This window comes from Anomalospiza imberbis, chromosome 12, assembly GCF_031753505.1.
Source record: "Anomalospiza imberbis isolate Cuckoo-Finch-1a 21T00152 chromosome 12, ASM3175350v1, whole genome shotgun sequence".
Taxonomy (NCBI): domain Eukaryota; kingdom Metazoa; phylum Chordata; class Aves; order Passeriformes; family Viduidae; genus Anomalospiza; species Anomalospiza imberbis.
The window spans coordinates 14356192-14381678 of record NC_089692.1 but is presented as its reverse complement, the minus strand read 5'-3'; the positions used below and the strand labels follow the sequence as shown (position 1 = coordinate 14381678).

The 25487-nt window shown below is 51.1% G+C and overlaps 2 protein-coding genes across 2 annotated transcripts; one reads left to right on the top strand and one right to left on the bottom strand.

Annotated features, from left to right (window-relative positions):
- Window positions 1–1082: 1082 nt before the first annotated feature.
- On the bottom strand, window positions 1083–8338 carry LOC137481316 (fractalkine-like). The gene is made up of 3 exons (XM_068202991.1): window positions 8100–8338; window positions 5382–5502; window positions 1083–4751 (listed from the first exon to the last, which is right to left on the bottom strand). Exons 1-3 carry the CDS (start codon window positions 8161–8163, stop codon window positions 3653–3655), a joined length of 1284 nt encoding a protein of 427 aa, XP_068059092.1. The 5' UTR covers window positions 8164–8338; the 3' UTR covers window positions 1083–3652.
- A 9590-nt stretch (window positions 8339–17928) lies between these two features.
- On the top strand, window positions 17929–19066 carry LOC137481196 (hydrocephalus-inducing protein homolog). Its single transcript, XM_068202735.1, has 4 exons — window positions 17929–18026; window positions 18285–18402; window positions 18536–18670; window positions 18872–19066. The coding sequence occupies exons 1-4, from the start codon at window positions 17929–17931 to the stop codon at window positions 19064–19066; spliced, it is 546 nt and encodes a 181-aa protein (XP_068058836.1).
- Window positions 19067–25487: the final 6421 nt, after the last annotated feature.

The following is a 25487-nucleotide window of genomic DNA, read 5'->3' as shown; positions in this document are numbered from 1 at the left end:
GCATCAAGGCAGGACATGCACCTTTCACACCAGGTGCAGATTGCAACGCATCCCCCTGAGCAGAACAGACGTGGCATTTGTTATCCCCTGGACCAAATTCTGCCCCGAGGCAGCCCATGAAGCTCCAGGGGAAGGTGTGTGGAGGGACACCCTTGGCACAAGGTCCTTCCCTGCACGGCCAGACACCAACACCAGCAAAGCCAGGGAGCGTGTGCCACCCACAGCCCAGGGGCACCCAAAAACTCCAGAGGAGCAGCGCCCAGACAGCCCTGCTGGAGCCAGTTCTGCCTGAAAGCTCCCTGGTGGGAAATGATCGGAAATGATTCATCCTGTCAGGCCTGGCTGGTTTGCACCACCCCCTCCTTCCTCGCCTGCCTCTCCACAACAGAGAGGAGAAATGAAATTTACAAAATAAAAAGTGCTTTCGTTTCCTTAGAGTTACATTATCCCCCAAATGACCTTTCTGGCCTGGTGACTCAGCTGCAGGAAATTTTCATTGACTTCTGCACCTACCTAGAATGGCACGTGGCTGAGAGATGGTTGGGATGAGAGCTCCTGAAATGTAGGGAACACGCTCATCCCTCTTGCTCCTGCCAGCTCCCCACTCCAGGCAAACCCCTGAGGACTGACTCTTTCGTTGAGTTGCTCTTCCCACCTCTCCAGCACCAGAGTAGCACACAAGGGCAGCCCAAGCCCTGGCTGGGGTGGGAGAGGTCCCATCTCAGCTCTTGCCCCCTTACAGAACAGACTTGGAGCCTTTGCTGTCTCTGAGCTGCTGTTTGACCTCAGCTTTGCTTAAACAATGCAAAAGTCCAGTTTTCTCTATTGCCTTAGTAAGATGGAAGACACAAATCCCTGTGAGGAATTTCCTGCAAACATCTGCAAGATCAAAACCCTTAAAGGAGATGGAGCAATAGCCTGACCACATCCAGCTGTTCCAGCTGTTCCAGCTTTGCCATCTCTTGGGGAGGCTTTCCACAGTGCTCAATCATAGGGGTTCATCTCTGCAGGGACCAGGCTTGGTAACCCAGCTCAAGGCTCAATCCCCTGAGTTTTTAACATAAGGACTTGAAAGTCGAAAGTTTTTGACATGAAAGTTTTTAACATAAGGACTTTATTACTTTTAGTTCTATAAAAATGTACAGCTCATATCTCATGCACACACTCAATATTACAAATGAACTGGAGCTTGTAACAGTCACTGTGTTCTACAGCAAGTGGTGTTTTAACCCCCAGAAATGGGTGACACCCACGGGCTCCATCCTCCCTCCCAGACTGCCCATTGCAGAAGGAACAGCAGTGTCCCCCTGTCCTGGGTTTCACCTGTCCCCTGTGAGGGTGCCAGCACCCTGCCTGCAAACAGCCAAGGGACAGGAGAGGGTAGCAGGGAAAGCACAAGGACAGGGCCAGCCTGGAGAAGAAGCTGCCCCTGATGAGTTCCAGTGGGATCACAGCAGCTAGGAGATGGTGGGAGCTGGTGCTGCAGCTGGAAGCAGTGTCCTTCCAAAGACTGGTGGGACTCCAACTGATGTGGCTGGTGCACATCCATCTTCCTAGCACTGCTCCAAGACAAGCACTTCACCTGCAGCAGACAAGTGTCCACTCCGTGTGCTGAAGGGCCTGGGCAGTGATCCAGCTCCCATGGACATGCACAAGCCATCTGAGACCAGCAACAAAACAGACAAGGCACAGTGTTTTCCAGTGCTGCCAAAAAGGTCTCGACTCCAAGCAGCTCAGACAGGACATTACATACATTCAAAAAGCTATAAAACCTTTTTACAAAAATAACATTTCTAGTGTTTCATATAAAAATAATGCCGCAGTACATCAGCTCACGAGTTCCAGCTGTGCACAAGTGGGGTGCATGGGGAGGTGGCACTGGCAGAGCCAGATTTACCCTCTAGGAAAATCAACCCCAGACAGAGTTCCACAGCTGAGTGCTGCACAAGGAAGGATCTCACTCCACATTAATCATTGACATGAATCTGATTGCATCCCGTACTTGCAAAGGCCGAGAGGAATCCCTCAAGTCAACAAAATGCAGAAGGGATGTGTGATGCCAGAAAGCAAGCACAGTTGTAGTCTGTCCTCTCCCCCTGCAGGGCTGGATGGATGTCCTGAAGGTGCAATCTGACAGGTCTAACACGCCACATTCCTTGAACTCTGCTTTACAGCTGGCCCATCATTTTTTATGATCTTGTTTATTATTTTCTTGCTTTTTTCTTGCTGATCTTGCTTTTATTTTCTGCATGCATATTTGTACTTAGGGATCTGATCCACTGAGGTTGGTTAGGATCTGACCCTTGATGTGTATCTACTTACAAAGCATCGTATCATGAGGACCTTTGCACGCTCCAGCAGAATTCATCCTGGAGACAAAGTTTAATAAGGGCTTTCAAGACTTGACCACAGATAAAACACAACACTTATGTACAGCAATGTCAGGATGTATAAAAATCAAAATCAATTTGGGGTTTAAAAAAAGCCTGGTTCTGTTACAGTGCTTCCATAGCCTGGTGATCAGTGCTATGCAAAATGGAAAAACTAAATGTGGAAGTATAGGACCATGAACAGGCATTTTGTGCTTTTTTTTTTTGTGGATCAGCAAATGTGCTTATTTCTAGAGAGAAAATGAGATCAAAAGGATGTTATGTCTGCTGCAGTAGAGTAATTCCTTCATGCCTACATCCAGGATTGCATTTAGCTCCACATTTCCTGGGTTTTGTGCTTGCAGAGAACAGCAAAAATGTTCCAATGATAACACAGGAATAGCAAAATTATTGGGTGACTTCTTGATTTCTCCCATTTGTGAAGATTCATCAGCATTATCCTGCCCTAGTGATGGATGCAGCTGGACACAAGGTGCATCAGCTGGCAGAAGGGATTTATTGCATTGATTTACCAAGAACCAGCTCTCAGAATTCATCTGCAAGAAGAAATACCCATAGCTGCTAAAAGGAAGGGCCTGATTTCAAGGAGGAGATAGACTGGATTGCCAGCTTCTCTGAATAGAAGATCTGTAGCACTGACCTTCAGTCCCCTGATCAGATGCAGTGTTGGTCAACTATTTCTGAAAAGCTGGGCTATCCCTCGTGTCTCCAGCAAGAGAAAATTATGAGAGTAAATTCCATCAGCCCAAGGAGAGCCAGCACCCAGCTGGCCACCAGCTTCAGTCTTGGTCTGACAGAGCAGAGACCTGAAGTGCAAAGAAAGAAGCAGCAGAGTTTAAGTGCAAATTGTGTGGGTTTGGTGTTAAGAATTCTCAAGGTGGCTGAGCCCAAGTCCAGCAGTGTGGGTGGGTGAGTGGCCTCTTGCCTAGGCCATGATGAACCAGAAAAATTCCCAACAGAGACTTGGAAAACAGGGAAATCACATCACCTGGCAAAGAGCCACCAACAGCAATAGAACAACCACAGCCTCTGTACAGAACAGTGCCGGTAGAAAAGAAGTGTCTCCCTTATTTCCAAAACACTGCGATTGGTCAATGATGAAGTAGATATATTATTGGGCATTCTGCTCTACCAAAAAATCAGTTTTCTCTGTGATTTTTATTCCCAGGCTTGCTTCCTACTGGTCACCAGTTCAGAATGAACAGCTTTCCTGGAGCAACACACATACAGTTGAGGCCAGAAATGTCCATGCCATGAAGCATTCATATTACTTCCATTGGATAGACATTGTCTTGATGTCCTGCCTGCTGGTAGAGCAAGCCCTGCACCATTTCTCTTGACGTTTCTTCTGGTTTGACTCCAAATTTCAGATACACCCACACAAGAGCAACACTGCCAACCATCAGTCCACATACCACAGAAACTGGGATGACAAAGTGCATTTGAGATTTTGACAAGAAGCTGGGCAGAGGCAGATTGTTTGGCCTGACTGTGATCATCTGCACTCTGGCTTGGCCTGACAATGCCTGGTGAGTAAAAACTACTGTGTCTGAAGGCTCCTGCTTCCCTACAGGCAATGAATGAGCAAATGTTGTAGTGCCAAACACATCTGCAGAGGGACCCACAACCCTGCTGGTATGGACAGAAGCAGCTTTGTCCATGGCAGTGGTGGAGCTCAGAGTAGAAACTGAAGTAGTCTGTGGTGCTGTCTCTGTAACTGTTGTGGTCTTCATACTGTCCCAGATGAAGGGGAGACTTGATCTAGAACTGCTGGAACCAGTGTCTGGTGTGCTGGCTCTGGCTCTCGTAGGGTCCAGGGATCCACTGGTAGAAAGTACAGGTTGGTTTGATCTTCTAGCAGCAGCCATCAGGTCTGAATTTGAGTTAGGAGAAGCTGTATCTTGAGCAGTGGGGCGTGGGGTGGGCTGGCTGGAGCCCACGCCTGCTGCAACAGTTGCTGAAGACGCAGGAGATTTTAAGGACTCTCCCTTTGCTTCTGGAGTGACCTCAGAGCACGCAGCCTCTTCCTGTATCATGGGGGTGGATCCTGCAGGGAGCTGGGTGGGGTCCTGCCTGCCCAGTGGGGGCTTGCTGGACACCTCTGTCGTGGCAGCAGGAGCATGTATTCTCTCCCTAACTGTTGTTCCAGTCCCTTGGAAGAAACTAGTTGGAGCAATGGCTTGAGATGGAGCCAATTCTGGAAGACCAACATGTCTCTCAATGCTACCAGGCTCTTCTGCTGAGGTGACACCATGGGGTGGTACCACTGTGGCCTTTTTCCTGTCCAGTTTGTCTTTGATCTTCTTCACCCAGTCTTCCGTTGAATTTGCACAAATCTCCTTGAACTTCAGAGTAATAAATCTGAAAATAAAAAGGCATCACCCACTGAATAAAGAAAACGCTGGTTCAGGTGATCAGACCTATGGGGAAGGTGTGTAGATAGCAAACTCCAAGTATTGTCTGGGTGATTCATTTCAGGAAGGGCAGGCAGGTGCCTCTGGTATCTGACTGAATGAGCAGCAGCCGAACATGACTCACGGGTGAAGGGTTTTCCCCTGAGAAGTTTTTCACTTTCAAAAGCATTGTCCTGCTTGGACACAGAAAGCTCCACAAGCACCAGCTGCCCCGGGACACACATACGTGGAAGGCAAAACCCTCTGATTTACTGGGTGATGTGAGACTTTACAAGGTCAACCCAGCAGCTTCACTTTGGAGCCACCCCCCGGGCTGCAATAAAATGGTGTCAATGGTGCATGAACTTCAGCATAAGCACAAAACAACAATTATCCCCAAGAAAAGAAATTGAGCTTTTCTCACGTCCAGACAAGCTCACAAGTCTGGATCTGTCTTCAGACAAAATATCTGCTTCCAGAGGAACACGTGAGCTCTCTCCCCATGTCGTTCCTCTGCCCTGTCCTGCCAAGTAAATCCCTCAGTCCCTTTGCCCATCCATTTAACCCTGATCCCACTTGGAAGTGGGGCAGCACTTACATGGTGGCCTTTCGTCTGCAGCCGGGTTCGGTCTCACGGTAGCTCCTGATCAGCTTCTCTGGTAACTTCCTTGTAAAATTTCCGCACTCTATTGAACACTTCACAGGCGCTTTGGGTTGCCCTGAAATAAAAAATTCACCTCATTAAGTGTTGGTTTTTTATCAGGGCCTCTCAAAACCAGCACTGTTTCATTTCTCCCTTCTCCAGGGAAGAGTCCAAAGCTTGCCACAAAAGTTTCCAATCCCTGCTGAACTGAGATGAAGACAGATCCTGATGAAGACAATAGCACCCACACATGTAACAAGATACCCAGAAAACTGAGGGGGAAAAAAATGCACTATGAACACTGTGGGCTTTTAGGACAGTGTTTCAGCTTGTCCTGTAGGATGTGCAAGTCCCTGGACCTGCAGGTCCTTTCCCCTTTGGCTGCCAGGAGGACTGGTCTCAGCACAATGCCCAGAAAATACATCCCTCAAAGACCTGCTGCAACCCTCACCAGTGGGCAGGGTGCTCTGCTCTCTCATCAGTCTTATCTCTTCCTCCTGTGGGACTTCCCCTCCAGGTGAGCATCCTGCCTCTCTGCTCGCTGGTGCATGGTCTCTGAATGCCACCTGGGCTCAGAGAAAGGGTGCAGAGCAAGAACCTTTTGGTCAATGATGCTTCACTCCCACAGGTATCTCAGCAGCCCAGCTTCCCAAACACATCTTTCCAACCTCCACCAGAAAATACGGTTTTCAGTTTGCAAAGTGTAAAAATACAACCCCTCTTGACCCCTTCAAGGGGCAAGGCCAGTCATACCACTGGGGACCATTCATGCCTGCATCTACCTCCAGCCTTCCACAACAGGCACTTGCACAACACATCCTGCCAGCTTGTTCCTGACATCCCTAGGGACACGATTTACAAAAATAAGCCCTGATTTATCTGGGGCCTCTGTGAAGAAAGGAATTGGAATCTGGTTTCAATCAGTCTGTCTCTTACAAAATGTTGCCTCTGATTCCCAAGTGAATGTGGTGAATTTTATGCAGTTCAGTTAGGAATGATCCAGGTACCAGGTAAAAGAATGAGCATCAATGCAAGAGCACTCTGAATAATTTGAATAATTTACTGGGGAAAACTCTGGCTGCAAAGAAATCCCAAGCAAACACTCCTGTGGCCCCTCTACAGAAGCCCATTTCCAATTCTCGGTCAAGTCAAGTTAAAGCAAAACTCTTTTTACACACAATAATGTATTCTGTGGCATTTTAGGATCAAGAATTCCCTGCTGGGAATTCAGGGCAGCTGATTTGCCAATCAACTCTCATTAGCCAGAGGATATTCTGCTGGTGCCCTCCACTTTCAAGAGCACAGTTCAACAAAACAGGCACAGTGACAAGAGGGCCACACCGTCCCTGTGGGTAGGCAGGGACGTGCACGGTGGGGAGCAGTCCCTGACTGCTCCCAAAGGCCATGTTCCTTGGAGAACCAAATCTGTTCCTTTGAGAACCCTGAACTGATTTTACAATTATTGGCACCCAGTGCAAATGGTTTCCATTTGGCTGAACTCCTGGTAGGTTTCTCCCAGAGTGGAGGAGCTTGGAAAGCACCTTCCAAGGACAGAGGGATGCCACAGGGAGCATGGAGTCCTCCTCCTGGGGCACACAGCCCCACTTCTCTGAGCTGCATCCGAGTCTTTGCCAAAGGGATCTGGGAGTTTCTCCGCCTGCTCTTAGGAGCCATTGGCACCTGCTTTTCAGCACAGTTCCTCAAAAGACCCAAGGAGGCCACCAGGCCTTTAGCAGAGGCAGCCCTGTTTCCTCATTGTGGAGGAAGTGGATGCTTGGCCATGGGTGAGCAGAGTCAGGCAGTGCCAAGCAGGCAGCGGCTTCCCAGGGCAGGGTAAGCTGCCTGGTGTCCCTGCTGTCCACTTTCCTCGGGGCAGCCCTGGAGAGCTCCATCCCCACCTGCCCCTGCTGTCCTCAGTGCTCCGGTCTGGCGGCAGCAGGACACAGATCTCAGGGGCTCTTTGCATGGTGGGAATAGATCCCCCCTTGGTTCTGGGCAAAGTCCAGCCTTGCCTGCGGTGCTGAGAGCCTGCGCGACAGCCCAGCACCACCACCCTGCTGAAGGGCTGCCCTGGGCAGTGGCCACTGTGCCACGGGCCACTGACAGCCGGCCCAGCCCCGGCAGAGCGAGCCCAGCACGGCCCGCAGCTCGCAGAGATCTTTCTCCGGAGAACAGGTCTTTATCCAGGAGAGCGGCTCCCCCTTGTACACACGCACACACACACTGCAGTGACAAAGCCCCTGCCTCACAGGCATGGCAGCGCCGGCACCTTCAGGACAGGGTGTAGGCTCCTCAGACTTGGCCGGGCTGCAGTCTTCCTGCCACGTCCCCAGGGAGGTGAAAAAAGGGGGACAAGAAGTACATGGTGTTTTTTTTCCTAATACAGGCTATCGGGAAGTGTCTCCGACACTCTCCCCAGCTGCCCTCAGGCGTGACAGAAGCCATCACGGGGCTGCTCGGGTGTCCCTGCTGCCACGATTGCGGCCATTTACTGGCTTCCCCCCCCCACCGCTTCCCAAACCCAGCCTGATCCTGCTCTGAGATCTCCTGCATCCCGCAGAGGTCCCTGCAGCCTGATGCAGTGCCACCGTCCCCCTTCCCCGGCCCATCACCATCCCCTCCCGAACCTGGCGGTTCCCCGGGAGGGTGGGGACAAGCGCAGCTGTGGCTCACCTCCGGCCAGGGTCACCAGGCACAGGGCCCGCAGCAGCAGCATCTGGAGACAGGCAGCCTTCATGTTCCCGTGGTCGGCAGAAGGAAAGGCAGGCAGGGAGGGATTACCGGCAGTATTCCCCACTCCCGGCTGCTTATTGCATCCTCCGGAGCAACGCAGATGCTGCCGCTCATTCCAGGGTGATGAAGCGCCGAGACAGAGCTTTAGTTATTATTCAGATGCCTCACACGTGCCCAGGGTGACGACAGGAGGCGGGGGGAAGAGAGGGAGAGGGCAGGGAATACGACTGCTTTGGCGCGGGATGGTTCCTGGAATTCCCCAGATGTACTTACCGCTTTTCCCAACGCACGCAGAGCAGCCCAGATTACGTGGCAAATTATTCAGGCAGGGACTTTCGGCGGTCAGCTGCTCCCTCCTCCTCTCCCACCAATGTGGCTCTTGCCAAGGCATCCCTGTCCTTAGGCTTGTAAAGCTCTCCCACCTCCAACTACAGCTCTCCGCTGCTCAATAAGCTCATTAATTACCCAAAATGCCAAAGCAGTTATTCCTTTCCTTTTTGGCAGCCATCTTACAACAGCAGTCATCAGGCCAAAAGAGACTAATTTGCTAATCGGGGTTATGAGTTCATCGGCTACACTCTGATCCCAGGCCAGGCTGCCTCTAAGGAGCATCACCAAAGAGAGGGATGAGCAGGGAGCCAGTGGCTCTGCAGGCAGCTCCAGTGCCCTGGCCGTGCTGTCTGCAGGGTGTGCTCGCTAGGACAGCCTGATTTTCCATGAACACAGGGGCTCGGACACCGGGGTCTTGCTGATGCTGGGAGCAGGAGAGGAGACCCCAGCTCTGCAAGAGCCAGGCTGTCTCAGGGCTTTCCGGTGCCAGCCCCGGGCAGGGCAGAAGCGACATAACAACACTGCAGGCACATCCTGCACCTTTACTTTCTCTTTCATCTCCGGTCCCAGGAGACAGAACAATTTTCCCCTGACAACTCCCTCAGCTGAAAGATGAAGATAAGCTCAAGAATGAGTCTGTGACTGCCTCAGAAATCTTTTTGGCTGAAGTTTTCTTAGGGCTAGAGGAAATCTGGCATCTCTGTGCTGCGGGAAATTCCAACAGTTCCAGTTGGGATTTTAGTTTTCAAAAGAGAAAAACCCCAGGTTTCCGTATAATGCATTTGGTGAAAATCCCAGCCTGCAACTTCAGTTTTTGCTTATACTGTATTAGAAGAAAAAGCCCATTTCAAGGAAATGAAATAATAATTAAGGCTTGAAATAGTCTATTTGATCTAGCAAGAACAGAACATGCTGAGTTGGGATGTTTTCTGGCCCTTGTCCACATGGTGTTTTCTCAAGGTCCACAGGAAACTTTTGTCCCAGGAAATGGCATTGCCTGAAGCCATTGGGCACCTTGGCTGCGGGAAGTGATGGCACAGCCTACATATTCTCACATCTCCCCTGAAGAAACAGGTTCTGCCTTTTCTGCAAAGGGTTTGCTGCCAGAGATAGGTAAAACTGAGGAAGGGCTCTGACATTCAGCTGAGTGGGAGTGCTTTGTTTGCCAAAGGCATGACTTTCCATAGGCATTGTTGTTTTAAGGCGCAAACTGCTCTCTGGCAGATAATGCAGCTGCTGTTCCTCTGCAGGTTGGGCTGGAGGTGTTTTACCTGGCAGAGGACTCCTCTAGGTCACTTTTGGACATCTCCCTTTGCTCTCTGTGATCTTAACTGGATTTGGAGGTACATCTGCACAAGGAAATTCCGCAGCAGGAGTGTGGAGGGCAGCTACAGCCACAGCGTGGCTTTGTGGGACACCACAAGCCATCAAGTGCTGGCAGCAGTGAGGGTCTAAACCACCATCAAGCCCTGTATTTCCCACCAAAAGCAGGACACAGAGGCACAGCAACTGCTTCCAATGGGAGCAGGCAACTCCAATGAGTAGAGCCAAACCCGGGCTGCAGCTGGCAGAAAACCGGCACCATCACTGCCAACCCACTTCCTGTACCACCCTCCCATCCCATCCCATCCCATCCCATCCCATCCCATCCCATCCCATCCCATCCCATCCCATCCCATCCCGCTCCTCCACACCAGACCCTTACTGCACTTCTTTGAGGTCTTGCAGCATTGAAGAACCTAAAGTCAGAGGATCTGATGTATTCCAGGAGATATTCCTGATGTAACTCATGGTAAACCACATGCATTGTGTCAGTCTGGCATGTGGGAATCCTTAAAATCAGAGGGTTTTGGGAAAGCTGCAAAAGGCAGGCTGCTTAGCTCTAATCACAGTTCTGCTGTCTCTGAGGCCTGCCTTCTACAGCTTTCCCAAAACCTTCTCATTTTAAGGATTCCCACATGACAATGAAGGATCTCAGGACTTCTCTTGCCTTCAAGAGATTTTAGCTTCTTTAGTTACAGTAGGAATTGTCTGGGCACTTGTTTTCTCAATTTGATTTAGTTTAACTGTATTTTCCAGGAATAGCAGGTTGGTTTTCAGTGTAGATCTGCACCTGTAGATGAAATTGTGATATGGATGAGTGCAAGCAGGCAGGTCACCTCCTACACAAGCAATCCCAGAATCACAGCATCCAAGTGATGGAGTGTGCAGCCCTGCGAGCCAGGGACATCCAAGCCTTCAGAGAAACAAACAGCAGGAAAACTGAGTAACTGGGAACCAGGGCCAGCTTATCCCAGCCTGTTCCCATTCCTCCTTGGGAGATTTCTTGAGGTAACCCTTTGCACCCAAAGGCTCTCTGGAGGGTGTTACAGCACAAAGAAAAGCAGTAGCTAACAGGAAAAGGGTTGTTTTCCCCCACTGTATGTAACTACAGTGTGGCTGAGGAAGGCTTGGAAACATGGACTAGGGAAAAAAACATCCACAAATATTCACCTGTGCTCCTGCCATGGAGTGTGGGCAGAGGGATCACACACTGGATACTGGGCACCAACAGGGGATCCTACAAGCTCTGGGCTTTCCAGCACTGCCCCAGGTGTGACCCTCAGCACCCACAAAAGGATGTCACACCAGACAGTTCAGTGTCCATGCTGTAGTCTGGGCTCTCTGCCTCCAGCTCCTCCTCTGCTCTAAAGACATTTTTGTAGCAGGACAGATGTTCTGCTACCTAAACACCAGTTTTGATGCACACGAAAGGAGAACAAGGTCTGCTGGGGACATTGGTGACAGGCACCAGGCACGCTCAGAAGCCTGATATGATGCCATCCCCTCACCTTTGATTGCTGCAACCCTTAGCCAGGAATTCGGTTTATTGCTCCAAACCACACATACCCCAGGTCAAAGTGCCAGATCCCATCTTACCCAGGTGAGACATGAAAGCAGCTCCAGCATTTCCCACCCACCACAGCTTTGCCAGGGTGTTCACAACCAGCTTGAGCTGTGCACAGGGTCAAGGTCCTCATGGTGGAGGGAATATATGATTAATGCCTGAGGAATTGCTCGTGAAGGTAAAAAAAACCTTGAACCTGCAAAGCTTTATTGCAAAACAACATATAAAAAGAATGTGGGATGTGTCCTAAACAAACAGGAAACGGCCTCAGAACACCTCCCGTCTCCTTCAGGGAGTTTCCGGGATGGAAATCTTTGCTCATTGGTTCTTTGTGAAAGAATTGTTTGTTACAGTAGATTTGTATTCCTTGAAATAAGGTCAAGACTGAGAATTAAAAGGGAAAGTAAGAGCTAGCAGCCTGTATCTGACCTGAAAGAAAGATGCCAGAGGGGATCAGAGAACAGGTACTGACTCCATCCTCGTCTGCCCGCAGTATTGTCCTCCATCCCAGAGGCTTGCTGGAAAGAGGCACCGGGAACATTTAGTTTTTGGGACGGCCCAGCCAGGGTTGGTGCTGCAAGGGAGACACACTGATACACGACTCCAGCTCTGGACATAGGCTGGGATTCTCCTTCCCCTGACAAAGCTCCCAGCTGCCTCGTGGCAGCTCATCCTCACACTAACCCACCCCTCCTCAGTGGTGTTGACAGCTCAGATGCTGCTCTGACACAAACCAACCCACTAACCCCCTCTCTACTGGCCAAGGACACCCTTGCCAATCTAAGGAGAAGGTTCCTTAGAGCCAAATATGGCCTCTTACTTTGGAGATACCCTTTGGAGAAGCCCCTGTGCTTCATGTAGAGCTCTTGAGCCATTACTGTAGTAAGGGAGAGAATTAAATTGCAGGGGATCAAGAAAGGCACCACATGATTTTGTATTTTCTCACATTTAAGAATAAAGCAGGAAATGAAAAGCAGATGTCTGGACCTGTCTGCAGCCAGTGTCTCCACAGGGGATGGAAAACTCCAATTTTGGAAGTACTCACCACTCTGGGGTTTGTGTTTTAAGGGAACTGCTTTACGTAGAAAATGTTTTCAAAAGTAGTAGAGAACATCACACTGGCTTTCACTTCTCTGAACACAATGGCTTCCTCCTTCTCTGTAAATGAGAACCAAAGTCCAGCACACAGTGCAAAGTGTATTTTCCACAGCTGCCAGTCAGCATCCCAGGGCAGCCAGGCTATGGAATGCAGCTCTTCCCCTGGCAGCATCACACCTGAGCTGCAAACTGTTGGCTGATCCCAGTGGGACATTGCAGGGAAAGGTGCATGCCTGCAGTGGGAATTGGTGCCTCTCCTTGGCAGCTGGAGCAGCCTGGACTGAGGAAAACTCATCCTGTGCCTGTCCCATGGAGGCTGCCAAGGGCTGCACTATCTGCTGCAACAAACAATGTTCAAGTTGTTTGAAAATACTGTGTCTAAATAAACAAACACGGAGCTCTTCAGTGCTCACCGTGGTTATGCTCTTTCTAAACAGGGAAGTCACTTGCCTCCCACAGAGCAAGGCAGCCATGGGAGCAAGCTCTTTCCTAAGAAAGGGGATGGGGAATTCTTGGGAAAGGTGTCTGCATGGCAGAGGTGAAACCTGGGCAGCTTTTCAGCTGAGGAGAAGAAGCATGAAGGGACTGTGCCAGAGCAGGCTTCCCTGAGCACATCAAGTCCTTGGCTCCTGCCTAAGTCCCTGCAGAGCTGGGGAGACATCCTGATGTCCCAGTCCTTCTGTGTAGCTGCAGGCCCTGAAGGGAACAGTTCCACAAAGCTGGCATGACGGAGGAGAGACAGAGGATCTGTCCCCCCAGCTCTGGGGCCCCAGGAGGAATGTGGAGCTGCTGGAGCATGTCCAGGCACCACCAAGATGATCTGAGGGCTGGAGCACCTCTGCTGAGGAGACAGGCTGAGAGAGCTGGGGTTGTTCAACCTGGAGAAGAGAAGGTTCCAGGGGGACTTTAGAGCCTTTCCAGTACTAACAGGACTACAAGAGACTTGGAGAGGGACTTTGGACAAGGGCATGGAGTGACAGGACAAGGCAAGATGGCTTCAAACTGACAGAAAGCAGGGTTAGATTAGATATCTGGAATAAATTCTTCCCTAGAAGAGGGAGGTGAGGCCCTGACACAGATTATCCAGAGAAGCTGTGGCTGGCCCAGCCCTGGAATTGTTCAAGGCCAGGTTGGATGGGGCTTTGAGCAACCTGGGACAGTGAAAGGTATCCCTGCCCATGGCAGGGAGTGTTGGACTAGATGGCATTTAAAGATCCCTTCCAACCCAAACTGTTCTGTGATTCCATGATTCATGGAAGGGCAGTCTCTTGCCACTGCCCTGCAGGGAGGAGAGGTGAAAGTGGCAGCAACAGTGGTCAGGAGGTCAGAAATCTCCATGTGCCACAGGAGACCACGGCTGCCGTTGGAGCTGCTGCCAGGCTTTCCCTTGGCACAGGGGTGGCTGTGCTCTGCTTTGTCCCAGGGTGATAAAAGGGGCTCTCCCCTCCTTTGCTTCCTGGAAAAGGATTCTTCTGGAGCCCCTGTGGATTGGACAGAAGATGGGGAGCAGCAAAGTGCAGCAAAGTGGGCTCTGCTATTTCACCTCTGCCAGAGCCTGAGGCCAGGCCAGTGCCTGCTGCCTTGGCTGAGGGAGAGGATGAGGCATGTGCCTGTTTGCAGCAGCCCTGCTTACTCCTCCTATTCCTCCCTCCCATGTCAGCAGGAGCAGCCAGTGCCTGTGCAAGGCATCCTCGTGTCCTGGAAAGGGTGTTCCTGGCAGGAACAGCCAGGTCCTGGCCCCAGCCCTTTGCCTGAGGTGCTGTGAGTCCCCATCCTGGCCACAGAGCCAGCCCCTGGGTCCCATGCCACAGCATGCACGCATGCAGCACAATCAGCACCTCCACATCCCCTCTTCCCACTTCTCCATCCAGCATGTCTGCACATGCTGGCAGTCTCCAAGAAAGGAGCTTACCAGAAGCAGCTCTGTTCTCAGAAAGGCTCACCTCTTCCCACATCCTCTGGGCAGGAGATGTCTGAGAGCATTCCAAAAAGGGCTGTGGGAACTGTTAGACGTGAGGTTATTATTAAGCTGTGATGGAGGGAGAAGGGGAGATCCCCAAACCTCTCTCCAGTGGAGCCATGGGGCTGATCCCCAGCAGTGTCTCCATGGGGGCTGGTGGCACCTGTGGGCCAGCCCCAGAAACAAGGGAGGCTGCCACGGGCAGTGCTATGACCTGACAGATGTGACTGTGCTGGGGCACTGGCAGCCCCCGGGCTGAGCTGAGCCCTTCCATCCCAGCACGTTTCCTACAGAATGGGAAATCACAGCCTTCCAGACTGGAGCAGTCACCCCTCTCGTTCCCGTGGCTCTGTCAGCCACAGGCATGCGCCGGTGCCCGGGGTTACACACAGGCAGCGGCCAACAGCCCCCGGAGCCTGCACGGCTCCCGGCAGCCAGGAAGCCTTTCCACGGCCCAGCACAATAAACGGACACAAGGGCTGGGCAGAAAAACAAGCCCAGGCAAGCTTTTCCCTGCCCAGGTTCTTAACCCTTTTCAAGCCTTGCTGGCTCCACTGAGAGACCAAGGAGGCACTGGACCCCTTCCCCCTCCCACCCCGGCTTTTCTGCACCCCACGTTGTAAGAACCGGGTGTATCTTCCCCCTCTGCCTCTGCCCAGAGGCTCCACACTCCCGTGGGGTTCCGCTGTAGCCCCGCTGGGGAGCTGCTCCCTCAGCAGTGCACGTAGATGAACAGAGCCAGCCTGTTTCCAGGGCAGCATGCTTTTGCTTTAGCCAAGCTTTCTTTCTGGAACCATGACAGCGTCATGCCTGCCTCATTGCCTGATGCATGAGATTCTCGGGCTCCTGACCTGCTGTCGTGACTGTGGGTGTGTTTTTAGGGTCAATGCAGCTGTACTGTCACCTAAAGGAGTGACAGGTGCCAGACATTAGCATTTTGGTGTTGGCTGGGGATAGTTACAAAAGAGGGTGATGTGGATAAGGGTAAAAGAGATTCCTGCCCCAGGCTACGATTCCTCATATCAACCCAAGGAGGCAGCAGGGAAGAACTGAAGAAAGCAGAGATGAGGTATGTCTGAGATTCAAAGTGTTAATTGGGGAACAATTTCCCTCCCTAGGACAGCGCTGATGTCAAACCAGGGCTATGAGCAAAAGCAGTCCTGTTCATAACTGTGTGCCCAAACAAAATGAACTGTCTGCACAAAGAGCAGACGTGTCCGTGTCCCTTCTCACTGACCTGGAGCCCAGAGTCCTCCCTCCGTCCGGGCATCCTCCCAGTCCAACCCCAGCCCATGACTCCCGAGAACTGCAGGCTCACCCACTCCAGGCCAGTGGGGTGAAATTCAGGGACCAAGCCAACTGCAAGGAGCAGGACCTCCTGAGGGCTCCTCCGAGCTGGGACAGAAGCAAAGGCTCTCCCTGGGAGAGGTGCAAGGTAGTGCTGCAGCCGCCCCGTGAGCCCCGGCCACCGCTGGCCGCCCTCCGCCGGGAGGGAAAACCATCAGCACGGGATGCTTCCCCTGGGCACTCACCGGATGGCTGACAAGGAACAAACCCACCCATGCCTGGCCCTCGGTCAGGGTCCTGCACTGCCCCCCAGCCCTAATGTGACAGGCTCTGAGGAAGGGGGACACGTCCTTTGTCCTTTTCTGCTCTCGAAAGGGTCCCGCGGGCCCCAAGGAGCTCACAGCACGCTCTGTCCCCGGGGAAGGCTCCTGCGGAGTTTCCCGAGCTGGAAGAGCCCCTCTTGCAGCAGACAATGCCATCGTGCGGCAGGTCCTGCTTCCTCGGCTGACGCATCCTGACCAGCAGCCGAGTGACATTCACTTTCCTTCTGTTCCCACCAAGAAAACTTGTAAAGCGTGATAAAGGACAGTTTGGATATTAACAGAGATTTGGTTAATAATTTCAGAAAATGGGGTTACAAATGTAATGGAAAAGGTGGGAGATGATAAGTGCCACCAGGCTCTGACAAGTCTTTTGGCTTGTGGGACTGCACCCACAGCAAAAGGCTGTTTTGTTTCAGGGTCTGTTTGTTCTGGGGGTTTACTTCTATGAATCTTAACTCAGCCACTAAAATAGGGTCTGCTGATGAATCAGGGTGGGATGGCCTCATGTTCTTCACTTCTGAAGGATGCCACAGACTGGAGACACCAGTGTATCCTTTAGGTCTGCATGAATAGGATTCTGGATTTTCAGAGTTCCATTGTTGCTCCTTCCAGGTGAGCCAAGACATGGCCAGTGGCACAAATTATTCAGGCCAGACATTCTCTACAACTGGCTTCTGGATCCCAGGGCAGAGTGGTGGAACATCGTAATCGAAAGTTTGTCAGAGAGGCAGAGAAACCTCTAACTGTGAGTACCCACTGTGACTGGGCCTGAGCTGTGTTAAGGCTGGAAACTCCCCTCATGTCCCTCTCCCTGCCCCACCTCTTGTCCAGCAGCGCTCTGAAGCTGCAGACCCCCTCTCCACCTCTTTGTGCCCCGAGCCTGTTGGTGGGGGCTGTGCTGGTGCAATAGGGAACACTGTGTGATGTTTCAGGGACAGTGCAGTGTCTTGCCTGGCTGTGCCACCAGAGCCAAGTTAAACCAATGTGCAGCTGAAGCCATGTGTGTGCTGCTTTCCATCCCCTTTGTGTGGCAGTAATTCCTTCTGTCAGGTTGGACACTCACCTGTGCTGCTCTCACCAACCTGCCCTTGGGCACCTGGCATGTGGAGGGCAGCTCAGGCTCTGCCTGGAGCTTCGAGAGACACGGCTGGTCCCAGCTAGAGCAGGTTCCAAACCAGCTGTTCTGTCTCATCTCCTGTGTGGAGCTCAGATCCAGCCCAGCAGTGGAGTCAGGGCAATTCCTCCTCCCCAGCCACAAACGTCCCTTTGCTGACTGGAGCTCCTTTGACTGGAGATGTTCTGGTGCTGGAACTCTGTCAAGGAGATCTCTGTGTTCTTCTGGGGAGGGGTCTGTGAGGCCAGACAGAGGAAACAAGTGCTAATTAAAAAGAGAGCACTGAAGCTTGGAGCCATTCCTGGGCACGTCAGTCTTGGCACAGCACTGCTTTCTTGCCTCCCTCGGACTCACCCAGCAGTGACATCTCCACATGGTGGGTTGTGAGTGATGTGCAAGGATGGAGTTAGGGGAGTTCTGAAAACTCCTCCCCACTCTCTGCAAAGGTCACCAGCTCAATTCAGTGAAACTAAAGAGGAAACAAATGCCCAAAGAGCAGAAATCCCCATACATGTCACATCAAATCACAGCGAAGCTAATGGGACAGAGCCACGTGGCTACAGCATGTGCATTCTGCTCTATATCATTAATTTACTGATGTTAAATATTTCAGCAGGTAACTTCCAGGGCTTCCAGAACTGTCCTAGTGGCTGTGATCACAAATTATTCATCAGTAGCAAGTGAACAAGAAAAGCCTCTATGAACAAGTGCATTTCTGAGGCTCTTGGTGTTTTTTTACCTTACAGCTGACTCCCTCTGACTTCCAGAAGATGTCTCTCACCATCAAGCAGAGGCTGGCCAGCACTAAGAAGCCAAATCTGTCCCAGATTGTCCAGCCTCAATACAAGCATGGACATCCCATCACAAGGTAGCCTTTCCCTGCCCTTTTCCTTGCTGTTTGATGTGATATTTGAGGAGGGTGCCAAAAGAGCTGCTTGGCTTGGCTTGGCTTGCTCAGTGTGGTCCAGCAGCTTTTGATCAGCCCCGGGCAGAGGTGGAAGAGCCACTGTTTCTCCGGTGTGGGCTGGGCAGATGTACTCACCCAGAGTCTGTACTTCCCTGGGGATCAGTGCAGAATCTTCCTCCCAGCACCTGAACCTCGCCCTGCTCTCTCTTGTCTCTCCAGTTCTGGCAGTGGCCTGGATCACAGCTCACCTCAGCCTTGCCCACCAGAGATGATGTTTCACAGCTGCACCCCTGGTGAGGTCTGTGAAGTGCCACTGGCTCTGAGGAACAGGGACAAGGTAAGTGCTGGGATGTGGAGGTTTAACTCTGTGCTGGAAGAGGAGAGCAGAGAAGGGTGGTTAAGGGTGGCACCAGGGCATGTCCACCTGTTTCTGCAAGTGGCAAAACCATCATTCCATGTCTTTCCCACAGGTTCCTCTGCAGGTGAAGGTCACCTTAGAGAGCTCACCTTATTTCCAGCTGGTGGGCCCCAGTGATGTGTGCTGCAAGGTGCCACCAGGCCCCTCTATGACCTTTCGTGTCCTCTTCACCCCCAGGCAGAACAAGGTGAGTCTGGAGGTCCCAAGAGATTGGTGTCTTCAGTGGAAAGTGAACCTGCAAGGCTGGATTCAGGGCATCTGGCCTGGATTTTGAGGACCTGTACTGGTTTCAGTGGAGTTGCACAGGATCTAGAACTGGGAGATACTCTTTGCCCATGCTGAAGATGGGGATAAATGTCTTGTGCTGAGACAGTTTCTTTTCCTGCAGGATTATTTCCACCATCTCCTCTGCACCACTGAAAGGGAAGAGTTCATTGTGCCATTTCGGGCCATTGGTGCCCGAGCCATTCCGGACTTCCCTGGCCTGCTGGACTTCTCAGTCTGTCGGGTCAAGTGCAGCACCCAGAAGACTTTGCTGGTTGGAAACCAGGGCAGCTCTTACCAGCTGAGCACCCAGAGGTGAGGCAGCTCAGCTTTTGTTGTGCAAAACACCTTTGGGTGATAACAGGGCTGGGAAAGAGCAACAGAAGGAACCAGAATATTGCAGCTGCTGCCCTGCAGCCCTGGCTGGAAATGGGCAGGACGTGTGGGGGTTGCTTCTCATGTTTTGAGCAGGATGCAGCCTTTGAGCTTTGTCTGTCCCAGATCTCCTGGAGGGTGCTGGAACATGTTCGTAGCTGGCTTGCACCCTCCTGAGCACAAGCACCTTCTGAAATGGTTACCACGGTCAGCCAAAGAGACCTGTTCTCTGGGACGCCACAGGCACGTGGCTTTCCATGGTCCTCTCATGAGATGCCCCATGTGAGCTGTGCTGTGGACAGCCTGTGCTGTTCCTGTCAGTCTCAGGAGACAATCAGTGTTTCTTCTGGCTGAACTGGAGAGGGTAATGCATTTTTGACACAGTATCTGCAAGGAAACAAGTTCAGTTGGCTGGTGGTGAGTTGAGGGTTATGTGATCCCAGAGGTCTTGGTGTAGGAGCTGAAGTCAGGAATGCAGCACAGACCTGCTGCCTAACCTGGGGCAGCTGAATGGCTTTGAATTTTTCCCTGGGAAAACAGAGGTCAAAAGGCAAATTGACTTTTCTGCTGTGAAACATGAAGGTCTGTGAGGAGCTTCCACCAAAGCCTGCCAAAGCTATTTAAGCAGGCTCCTCGGATGCTGTTCAAACATGCAAATATGACTGTGCAAATATGTAGGCAGGAGCTTGTAAATCCCTGCATAGTTTTTCTCTGGGGTTTCCAGATCTTGTTTTGTCACTGCCAAAATAAATACCCAATAAATTCGGGCGTCTTTTTACAATGTACTTGCAAGCTGTTCTATGGAGGGCTACAGAGCATGTTGGATCCTGCTTGATAGGGGCTTAAAGAGTTTCTGAACTTCAGGAATTAAATATTGAAATAGATGAAATAGAGCCTGGGTGCAGTGACAGGGGGAAGGATGGAGCTTGTGAGCTGCTGATTCTTTACAGGATTTTTCAGCATAGAGATGGACTAATGGCTGCTTTATCTAACAGACTGGGTTTACTGGAATAGTTAATGCTGTTTGACGTCAGTTATTACACCACCACTAAAAAGTAATATATATTAAGATGAAATTATATTTGGGTTTCTTAGGCTTTAACTGACTGATGAGGCAATTCGATTAGCAATATCTTTTCTGTCTTCCTTGGGGTGAGAGGTAGCTTATAATGAGATCAATTTTCCCAAAATCTAAGGATTTAACAATGGCAGTTCAGGCACCAGGGGACAAAAGAAAATTTGGCTGTAGAAGATAATGATACCACGGGACTTGAAGTCGATTGCAGCATTCTTGCACGTGGAATTTACCAAAAGTGCAGGTGCATGGTACTTTGAGAGCCTTGGTCACAGAATTGCCAGCTTTGCTCATTTGTCAGCTCTGTTTCTAAATTATGCCAGGAGTACTTAGTCCTCGGTATCCTGCCCACCTCAGTCCCAGACTCTCTCCCCTTCTCAACTCCTTTGTTGGCTCTGGGGCTTAGAATAAAACTTTGAGGGATATGTCCAGCATCCAGGCTGGTTTTTAATGGCCATCTCCACCCCTCCCCTCCCTCCCAGCCAAGGGACCTAACACCCTCCTCTTCAAGGGACCTAACACTGCCTCTGGGGAAGACAAGGGTCCCAGTGACGATGTCCAGATGTCTTCCCTGAGGCATCCCTCCACTGATCTGCTCCTAGAGCTTGAGCTCCAAGGAGATGCTCTTGTCTAATGCTCTTGTTCAATCCACAAAATAATCCAGGGAGGAAGTTGTGCTTTCAGTCACTGTAGCTGAAGAGAACGTCCCAGAATAATCCCCATTTTACTTCTTTTCAGTTAAAAGCCCAGAGATATTTCCAGCTGCTGGCCCTGTCTGTGTTGCCCCGTGTGTCTCTCTTGTTCCTGTACGTTTCTTGCCAATATTTGCATGCAGGTGCCTTTTCTTCTGGAATGGTTCAGTCCCACCTCCTTTGTTTCTCCCAGCTGTTGGTGACCCCTCAGAGTGCACAGGACCTCTGTCCCCTGGTTCATTTATTACTGGCCCTAACATGGTTTTACCACCCCTCTGTAGTTGTGTGGTTGCACTGGGGCTGAAACTGGTAAGCTCTTTAGAAGTTTTCTTATGCTAAGCCAGTGAATGCTTCTACATGTGATCACATGGAATTTCACTTACTCTGAAGGCCTCAATGAAAGAAGAACCAACTGAGTGATAAGAACCTGGAGGACTGGCATCAGCACACCTCATTTACCAATAAAGAGAAAATAATGTTGCATGCAAAGAAATCTGTGAATGCTGAGCTCTGTACCCAGGCATGGTGCAAATTTCATGAGATCCTGTGCAGTTTTCTTCTTCTCCCAGAAGAAGCCCTTCAAGATGGAGAACTGAATTCTGTCCACCTCTGTGAAGCACCTGGAGCTTTTATAGCCAGCCTTAACCACTTCTTGAAGTCCCACCATGTCCCTTGCCACTGGAATTGGGTGGCTAATACTCTAAACCCTTATCATGAAGCCAATGACATCTTTATGATGCCTTGCCACTGGAATTGGGTGGCTAATACTCTAAACCCTTATCATGAAGCCAATGACATCCTTATGATGATCATGGATGACCGTCTGATAGCAAACACATTACCTTGGTGGTACTTTGGCCCAGATAACACTGGGGATTGTGGCAAGACTCATAAAGAGAAGACTCTTGGTCAGGTGTGAAATGTAAGACACTGATTATATGGAGCATTATGACTAAACTTACTGCTGATACAGTATCTAAATATTGTCAATGCAGTATAAAATATAAGAAGGTCTAAAGAGCTATAATATTAGCAAGTTTAGCTAGAAACCTACAGGTTTACAGTCTTTGGCACTGCAGAACTCACAGGGACAAAACCACAAAGCACCTATGGAGCTACTCCAGGATTTTACCTCCAGACATGACTGGGTCTGATTTGGATCTGCACTCAGAGGCACCAGGAAGCTGCTGGGGCATGCAAGGAGCTCAAGTGACACAGGGGGAGGGTGGCACGAGCCTTTCAGCACTTGCTGCTTGCCAGGTGCAAGGGAACCCTGCAGGGCATGGGAGAAGAGGGAGAAAATGCATCAAAGAAGGTTTGATGGGGATGGCTCAGGGGACAGACAGGCTGAGAAGACAGGTTCTCATCTGGAAGAAAACATCAGACCACATCACCTCCTAACCTCCTTGTGCCCAAAAGCTCGAGCCTCCAACCCTGGGGTGCAGTGTGTCCTCCCGAGGACTCGTCAGGCAGCCCCAGCACAGCCTGATGTGAGCACAGCTCTGCTGCTAACAGGACTGGCCCTCTGCCAGCAAGAGCCACACTGAGCAAATAAAAGCTCTTTTGCCAGCTGCTTTGTAAATAAATTTCATTTGAATATATTACTTGCCTTGCTTTTATAAGACTAGACAACATTTTACTTGGCATAGTCAGCAGGATGTCAATAGAGAGGTTTCTGGGGAGTCAGGGCTGTGCCCCTTCTCCTTTAGGGATGGAATGGGTGGAGGAGGAGGAGTTGGACCTGGAGGAGGTGGTAGAGACACCACAGGGCCGCCGCGGCAGAAGAGGACGTGGTAAAGAGCGTGTGTGCCACCTTGGGAGCGTGCCTGGTACAGCACAGGCACCTTGTGGTTATTCCAGAAGACTGGAAGTAGTGAAACAGCCAGAGACAGATGTCTTAAAAGAGCTAACCGGGAAGGAGAGCAAATATGTTTATTGGAACAAAGGATTGAAATTAGGCTGTCAAAACAACAACAACAAAACAACAACAAAAACAAAACAACAACAACAAAACCCCCAAACAATAGGATTATCCACTTCTGGATGATGATAGCAGATGTGGATCCAGGGGACTGGTATGGGCATATTTGGGGAGATTCTGATGAACACATTTCTGAAGGATTAGGGGAGTTAGAGGAAAGAATCGTGTGGCCCTTTATTTTACAAAGGTCTCTAGGTCCACGTGGCCGATGTTCCCTCTACGTCTGTATGCCCAACCCCATGATGAGGCTGGAAATCGGTGCACTACAACCTAAACTTTCGTGCAGCCCAGCGGAAACAGAAACAGAGTGTTTGTGGAGAGTGTCTGTGATTGGGATCGTGGGAAGTGACGAAGAATCGAGTGGGTTTGGGCCTCCCGGAATGGTTTTGGGCGATGGCCCAGCAGATGTGCTACCACTGAGTGGTTTAGGTCAGTTAAAGAACCAGCAAAGGTACCAGGGCAGTGGTCACAGAGCTGAGCTCAGAAGTGTTTGGACAGTGCTCTCAGGCACACGGTGTGATTGTTGGGGCTGTCCTGTGCAGGGCCAGGAGCTGCACTCAGTGATCCTTGTGGGTCCCTTCCAGTGCAGGATAAACTCTGATAAAGGCAGACACTTTTCCTCGTGCACATTTTCTCTCATTTCCTGCTAAATTAAGGGAGTGAGCAACCATACCTCAGGGAATTAAGAGGTTAATTCTGTAGGAAGGCACCTTACTATGCTAGCAAATAAACCTTTGCTGCTGCTCAATGCAAACGATTTTCCTTCTCTTTCAACCCCTCACCTTTCTCTATTCTAATCTAGCCTGTACCCTTGCAATATTTTTCTTCTACCAGTTCTGACTATTTCTGGTTGTCACATTTCTGTGTATTATGAAATGTCAGCCCTAGAAGGGGACTTGAAGATTGTTTATTCTAAATGGCTTTTATGATTCTAAGGGAAAACCTTAAGTTCATAACAATTCCTCTAAAGAATAATAGTGACTCCCTTTTTGGGTTCTGTACCTACTTTGAGCTCCTTTTTCTGAAAGTTTTTATGTACTAATATGATATATTTTGGCCCAGAGGGTTAATCATTTTATTTAAGATGATGTATTTTTGCCCAGCATCCCCAAGCTGCAGAGCTCAAGCACTAAACAAATCGTGTCTTCCCTAAGCAGCTCATATACACCACTGCACTACAGGACCACCTAGCAGTTCAGCTTTCCAGTTACACGAGAAATCTAGGAATGTAACTCTGTCCACGGCCCCTTCTGGTATGTAATCCTAAATCCTGACTACTCCTGTACCCTTAGGAGTCCTCTCTGCTGCTGCTGCTTCAGGGAGTATGGGAGGGCTCCAGTGGGACCCAAACCATGCTTTTTACACCACTTACATGTTCACAAGTATTTATTTGAAGCCGTTTACCTACCCCCCCACACCTTCTTTGCTAACTTCACTGCAACCAAGTCGAGCATTTTTTTTTTTAAATGTCACTGTATAGTTCTTAAGGGGGGAACTAAAATTAACTTCAGGACCGGCAGTGCTGTGGCTGGGACTACCCACGTTCCCACTCAGGGCCACGGGTCCTGCTCTTCCCCAGAGGGTACAGCCCTGTCCCAGAGGGGGATAATCCTGTCCCAGAGGGGAATAACCCTGTCCTAGAGGGGGTAACCCTGTCCCAGAGGGGTGAACCTGTCCCAAAGGGGGATAACCTCGTCTCTCAGGGGGACAACCCTGTCCCAAAGGGGGATAACCCTCTCCCAGAGGGGATAACCCTGTCCCAGAGGGGGATAACCCTGTTCCAGAGGGGGATAACCCTGTCCCAAAGGGGGATAACCCTGTCCCAAAGGGGGATAACCCTCTCCCAAAGGGGGATAACCCTCTCCCAGAGGGGATAACCCTGTCCCAGAGGGGGATAACCCTGTCCCAGAGGGGATAACCCTGTCCCAAAGGGGGATAACCCTGTCCCAGAGGAGATAACCCTGTCCCAGAGGGGGGTAACCCTGTCCCAGAGGGGGATAACCCTCTCCCAAAGGGGGATAACCCTCTCCCAGAGGGGATAACCCTGTCCCAGAGGGGGATAACCCTGTCCCAGAGGGGGGTAACCCTGTTCCAGAGGGGATAACCCTATCCCAGAGGGGGATAACCCTGTCCCAGAGGGGGATAACCCTGTCCCAGAGGGGGGTAACCCTGTCCCAGAGGGGGATAACCCCGTCTCTCAGGGGGATAACCCTGTCCCAGAGGGGGATAACCCTGTCCCAGAGGGGGGTAACCCTGTGTCCCAAAGGGGGGTAACCCTGTTCCAGAGGGGGATAACCCTGTCCCAGAGGGGGGTAACCCTGTCCCAGAGGGGGATAACCCCGTCTCTCAGGGGGATAACCCTGTCCCAGAGGGGGACAACCCTGTCCCAGAGGGGCTCACCCCCGTCCCTCATGGGGACAACCCCGTCCCCGTTACTCCGCAGGCGCCCCGCCCCTCCCCGCTCCGCTCCCCCACGATCCCACAATGCTCCGGGGCGCCGCCGCGGGGCCAGCGGCGCGCGGGCCCCTTCCCTCATTCAAATGAGCCACCGCGGGGTGCGGCGCGGGACTTGTCGGGAGTTGTAGTTCCACTCGTCCTTGCCAATACGGGTCCGGCG

Coding starts and splice junctions, on each gene's coding strand:
- LOC137481196 (XM_068202735.1), top strand. CDS start 17,929: ATGTCTCTCACCATCAAGCAGAGGCTGGCCAGCACTAAGAAGCCAAAT. Junction 18,403..18,535: donor CTCTGAGGAACAGGGACAAG/GTAAGTGCTGGG, acceptor TCTTTCCCACAG/GTTCCTCTGCAGGTGAAGGT. Junction 18,671..18,871: donor TCACCCCCAGGCAGAACAAG/GTGAGTCTGGAG, acceptor CTTTTCCTGCAG/GATTATTTCCACCATCTCCT.
- LOC137481316 (XM_068202991.1), bottom strand. CDS start 8,163: ATGAAGGCTGCCTGTCTCCAGATGCTGCTGCTGCGGGCCCTGTGCCTG. Junction 5,503..8,099: donor CCTGGTGACCCTGGCCGGAG/GTGAGCCACAGC, acceptor TTTTTATTTCAG/GGCAACCCAAAGCGCCTGTG. Junction 4,752..5,381: donor TGCAGACGAAAGGCCACCAT/GTAAGTGCTGCC, acceptor TTTTATTTTCAG/ATTTATTACTCTGAAGTTCA.